Here is a 6,337-nt window from a genome sequence, read left to right on the forward strand (position 1 = left end):
TGTACTATTAAAATTTTGTTAAAATATACAGTCATAGTCACTTTGGTCAAAATAATATTGATATTATTTCTTATTTTCCCAATTTTGTGAAAAAATAATATAATACACATAATAAAGCAGGTAACTTAATCAGATTTTAGACATGCCGAAATTCAATAATCTTGTCGTAGATTACAAATTACAAAAAAAATACGATACACAATAAAAAAAAATGATTTTTACAAAAAAATGAAATAAAAAAAACTATTTCGTTCGAATGAATGAATAAATTAAAATTTACTGAATAAAGTTTAATTTTAAATACTTATTCTGGTTTTTCAGCTACCTCAACAACCAAGGAAGTAACTCTGGTTCCTCGCAAGGCTTCATCCACGGCTCGTGGGCGACCACTGAAACTGTCAACCCGAATATCATGAACGTCGGCTCTGCTTCATTTGGAGGTAATATTCATTAATATACTCGTATGTAAAATACACAATATATCAGTATGATAGAAAAGACTACAACCATATCAACATTTTCATTTGCACAGGCTATCACCGTTTTTTTTTTACCGGAATACATGGCAAAATATTTAACATAAATAAAAGAAAATGTTTAGAAAATAGTTGCTAATAGCTGCATTCTTAAAAAACCAATAAAATATTAGAAATTTCTCAAGTTTTTCTACCCATTCAATTTCTCATATTTATATTTCTTCTAGGAGGCTCTGACGTCACAGTAGTAGGAGATGAAGACGAAGACAGACTCGAAGGATTCGGTGCGTACGCTGCTCAGAACACAAACAACGAGTTCAAAGTTGGCATGGCTGATGTTACTGGTGCTGTTAACTCTGGGCAAAGACAAGGGTTCCAAAATGGGGGTGGATACCAAAGTGGTACTAGATACCAAAGTGGTGGTGCCCAAAGTGGGGCTCAAAGTGGTGCTCAAAGTGGGGCTCAAAGTGGAGGCTTCCAAAGTGGAGGTTATCAAGGAAACATGGGCGGTGGTGCTTATGGAACTAGCGGAGGATATTCGTATTCTTCAAGATCAGGTGAGATAATAAACATTTGAATTTTCAACTCTTGAATAACTAGGTAATGTTGTCATTATACATACTATTTTTATCAAAACAATTATAAATACAAAGTTACTTATTGTGAAAAAGGCACTAAAAGATTCTAGAAGAATAAATTCATGAAATAGTTCAATTTTCGTTACATGAAACGTATTGTTTAAGTATGTATTTGAAATTAATTCATCGTTTTAATTTCCAGGCGGCCATTCTTACTCCCGATCAGGCGGTGGTTTCAGCTCATCGTCTGAACAACGACACGAAAGCACGAGACGCCGACGACAAGATGAGGTATAGTTCTATTTTTTCTTTATTTGCCTCTCCAGTTATAATTTTAACTTACAGCTTCGGTTGCGTACACATTTACACAACTTTATTTCAATTCTATTCATACGGATGTTCTCACGTTTCACTATTTTTTTTCTCAACTATAAGAAATAGCCTATCTTGTTCAAGGTTCTAAAAATCTTGCCACATTAGATTTCTGTAGTTTGCTCAAAGTAAGCAAACTTTGGCTCTATATATGCAATAGATTTGATATGCATAGCTTAAATATTTACTCCAGAGTATGAATATGAAAAATGTTAAGGATCTTTATTACCGTTTTTGCATACAGGTGCTTCCTGATTTGGATTTAAATTTACTTTTTATTATAATTGCTCCTGAGTCAATCTAGATGGCCAATTCTACCCATATTATAAATACTAAAGTTTGAATTTGTTTGTTACTTCGAAACGCAAAATAATTTTCGATAAATTTGCCACACACACAGCGGGTAACATGACATTTATCCTGAAAATCCCATGGGAACATCAACTATCCGGGTTTTCCTTTGACGAAAAAAGTAATATTAAATTATTGCACCCAGGTGGACCCGTCCCTAATGGAGATGCTCCGTCGCTGCGAGGAGAAGTACAAGTGCGAGGTGGTGCGCTGTCGCACGGGACGGCTGCTCAAGGGGCAGGAGGTGTGGCTCGCGTTGAGAGCCAGGATCAACGCTACTGTGCTCAATGAGGTTAGTTTGGAAATTGGAATTGTTTTTAGTATTATTGACGTGACGTCTTATAATTCGATACAGCCGGCTGCACGCACGAAAAAACATGACTCATGCGGCGTTACCTCGCTCTGAGGCGTTCCATGTAAGGCTTGAAGTGCGAGCGAGAGCGCGGAACGAGCGACAAAGAAGCACAATTGGACGTTGTCACGTTCAACTATCGTCAGTAAACCGACTTTACAGACAACTAATTTTTTTTTGCCAATATTTAGTCTTATTAAATATTCGATTCAGGTTCTAAATGCACTTAAAGTGTTCAATCATTTATTTCTAATTTTTTTTCTTAAAACATAACTTGATTGAAAATTTTTTAGATTCATTCAATATTATTTCATTTATCAACATTTTGTAATTCATTTGAAAAATTATCGTATACGTATGCATTGAATCTCTTTTTTTTTATTAAATAAAGTATTCATGTACATTTAAATTACATTATTCACATACAAATTGTATAACAAAGGCCCAAACTGAGATCCTTGAGGAACTCCCGTTGGAAATGAACTTTCACAAGAACATTTTTTTCAAAATTCGTTAATCTTAACAAGTTGAGTACGATTTTGGGAATGCCATCCATATGGTGACTTCTGGGTACTCATTTGAGACATCTTTTTTAGGAAAATCTCATGGTCTAATAAATCAAACGCTTTCCCAAAATCTGTACATACTGCATGCACTTCATGGCCTTTTTCACGTGTTCTATCAATGATTTCTAAAATATTGTACTGTTGACTATAATTTTATGGTTTTTCGGCATTCAAGTGCTTAAATATAAATTAAAATCACGGATCGAATTTTTTCCTTTATAAATTATTGTATTCACAGATATCCGCGGAACACGCAGTAAAGCTATCCACTTTAGCCGCGACTCGTGTATCCCGGCTCTCCCTGGCGGGTGCGGGCAAGCGGGAATGGCGTTCAGCAGAAGCACACACACAAGTGTCTCCTCGCTTGGAGCGCGCGGGCGGCGCCGTGCCGCTGTGGGTCATCGTGCTCGCTGCGGTGCTGGGCGCGCTGCTGCTGCTGCTGCTCGTGCTGGCGCTGTACAAGGTGAGTGGGGAGCTGGTAAAGATGGACCCGTGCTGCTGCTGTAGAAGGTGAGTGGGGAGGTGGTAAAGATGGACCCGTGCTGCTGCTGTAGAAGGTGAGTGGGGAGGTGGTAAAGATGGACCCGTGCTGCTGCTGTAGAAGGTGAGTGGGGAGGTGGTAAAGATGGACCCGTGCTGCTGCTGTAGAAGGTGAGTGGGGAGGTGGTAAAGATGGACCCGCGCTGCTGCTGTAGAAGGTAACACTAATGAAACACTAGTGGGGAGGTGGTAAAGATGGGCTTGAGGATGGTCATGTAGATGTATGAATGAATAAAATATACTTTATTGTATTGTTCCTACAAATATTGTAAATGCGAAAGTTTGTGAGGATGGATGTGTGTGTGTACGTTTGTTACTCTTTCACGCAAATACTACTGAACCGATTACAATGAAATTTAGCACACATATAGAATGTAACTTGGATTAACATATAGGATAGATTTTATCACGGAAATCCCACGGGAACGGGAACTATGCGGGTTTTTCTTTGAAAACGCGGGCGAAGCTGCGGGCGGAAAGCTAGTAACAATATAATATAACACGATTTGTATTGTAATATTTTCGTAAAATTGGTCAATTTTTATGACTACTCGATTGTCGATCAATAATGTAGCAGATTTGTTAACATGCTAATTTACAATTTACATGCCCAGTAAAAATACCACACATTTTTTAATAACAATATTCTCTCTCCACACAGTGCGGATTCTTCAAACGCAACCGTCCCTCGGACCACGCTGAGCGCCAACCCTTGAACGGTCGCGACGAACACCTTTGATATCCGACCACCGACCTCGGCCTCGCTACCGACGCCACTACCGACACTCGCGACACCGACACTCGCGACACTACCGACACACATGACACTACCGACACACATGACAGTGACTCTATCTCCGACAGACGTGCTTCATACAGTTCGTCAACAGACGCGGCGAGTGACGTCACAAGCCACGACACTACCAGCATGGATCGCTACTGACAGAAACCAATTCTCAAATTCTAAGTGTGTGCAGTGTTAAAAGTACTGTGAAACGATTTGTGAAAGTAATAAAGAACTTTAAGTAGGTAGTGGTAGTGTTTTGCTTTAAAAAATTAGATTGGTCAATTTTCACACAGAACTAAGTAAGTGTAGAAGTCGCACAATTATATTTTCGACCACCTGTGTCGGTGTGTTTGTACAATAATTCGAATAGGTAATGTATATAATAATTATAATTACAAAAAAAAATCCTTAAATATTTTTATTTTAAAAATATTTCAAGGGACGATAAATTAAAAATTTTTTTAAATATAATTATACTAACTTAACTAGTCACGAATAGATGATCACGCGGTATCCACGTGGGTCCGGCATGTGTTGAATTATGTGATCTATGTTGTAATGTTTAGGTGTATTTTTGCTTGATGCCGGATTTTGAATGTCGTTTTTTATAAATAAATTATATAAAACGAACTCTATATTAAAATAAATAGAGAGGTTTTCATTGCATGTTGATAATGGAATATTATTAAATAAATTAATATAAAATATAAATTAAATATGTTTTTTCAAACAGGGTTTCAATTTAATTTTTGAAATCGAGCGCATATAAAATATGCAAACTATCGCTTTCTCACTCTAACATATTGACACAATGCATTGAAAGAGCGAGATGGGAGTACTGAGCTATAACTTCTATTAACACTATTATCATCAAGCAATGAAACTATTAGTTTTCTAATTATATTTGTATACTAATAGAAACATTGATTTAAAATTAACTTTTTGGAAGGCATTATAATAAAATTTTTATTTTTTAATTTTTTAACCTATTATTTTAAAAATGATTTATAAGGCAGTCTATTTGTTTATAAATATGCATTAATTGAAATGTTTTTGTAAAAATAGTAACATTTATTTGAGAAATATTTTTAGTCAAACTTTTTTATTGTATTCTATAATATTATATAGATGTAGAGCTTATGCAATTATATTATTATATAGTTTATTAAATATTGAAATGGTGGTAATAAATACATAATCAGTAATTATATAAAATTGAGAGCTTGTAGAGCAATAAAAATAGTAATTTGAAATAAGTAAAAATATCATATTATAGTCAATTGTCGAATGTAATTAGTGCCTTGTAACATATTATCGAATTTTGTTTATAAAAATTACTGAAAAATATATAAAAAAGTGCAGACAATGTAATGCTAGTTTCAATATTATGAATAAAAAAGTTGTGCCTTCTAAAAACTGCCAGTTAATCTGTAATATTAATGTAAATAAATAGGATTTTTATTTCTTTTTGTAACATTTTTTCACAGACTCTGTAAAGATTTATTTAAAGTATTATAGTACTTAATTATTTTAAGACGAATCTTCGATAAAATTTTAGGCCGTATATCAAAAATACCAAAATTATTTTTGTTTCTAGAACAATCTTTCTGTGGAAAAATGAATTATTTATTTAGTATAGGACATTGTTATTTTATTATAATATTAATTAATTAAATATTTATTTTACGTAACTTTATTAATAATTCCGCTTCTACTTATAAGTTAAATGAAATAAACTGAAGAATGTGGATGCCATAATATGTACATGTAATAAAATTGGGTTGTCTCGGTAACTTGCATTTACCAAAAAGAATGAACTGTAATTACATTTTTTGTTTTTAATCATTTCTGTTTTTCATTTCTGTATCCTTTTCCAGATCCATTCTACTATACATATTAATTATTATGTTTATCTAGTTCCTAAGGTCACGGTCTGTTGAGAAAATATTAATAATAAAAAAAACTAGTATATTTGAAATATGGGTATGAAGGTAAATATACAGGGTGTAATCGTTAAGTGTGCACAGGCGATTATTCCGTAACTATTATAGATATCAAAAAACTTTAAACTGATATTGAAAGTACTATACCTAATGAGTAAAATGACAATAAGAACTTTTTTAAAGTAAAACGAGAAATATCCAAAAATGTTACATGAAACGCTCCCATACATTTGATTTCCCATACATGTTGTATTCAAAGCAAATGTTCGAAATGGCATCCTCGATATCGAATACCATTGTATTCCACATCGAGCTCTATTTATAGTTTCTGAATGAACTTTCATTAAAGTTAGCGAAGTAATTAAAGCACAA

General features: G+C 34.1%; 1 protein-coding gene across 3 annotated transcripts in view; it reads left to right on the forward strand.

Annotated features, from left to right (window-relative positions):
• Nucleotides 1–5,867, forward strand: part of if (integrin subunit alpha inflated) — a 96,915-nt gene extending 91,048 nt beyond the window's left edge. For all 3 annotated transcript variants that reach the window (XM_089699540.1, XM_089699541.1, XM_089699542.1), the window contains 6 exons: nt 322–440; nt 704–1,033; nt 1,257–1,345; nt 1,923–2,069; nt 2,934–3,158; nt 3,897–5,867. In XM_089699540.1, the coding sequence (XP_089555666.1) occupies nt 322–440; nt 704–1,033; nt 1,257–1,345; nt 1,923–2,069; nt 2,934–3,158; nt 3,897–3,974 (988 nt within the window). In that variant the 3' untranslated portion in view covers nt 3,975–5,867. The remainder of the gene's footprint in view (nt 1–321; nt 441–703; nt 1,034–1,256; nt 1,346–1,922; nt 2,070–2,933; nt 3,159–3,896) is intronic.
• Nucleotides 5,868–6,337: the final 470 nt, after the last annotated feature.

The sequence above is a fragment of the Colias philodice genome, chromosome 9 (assembly GCF_061535455.1).
Source record: "Colias philodice isolate Cphi_HAF_F1 chromosome 9, ilColPhil1 Martin Lab GWU primary, whole genome shotgun sequence".
Classification (NCBI taxonomy): domain Eukaryota; kingdom Metazoa; phylum Arthropoda; class Insecta; order Lepidoptera; family Pieridae; genus Colias; species Colias philodice.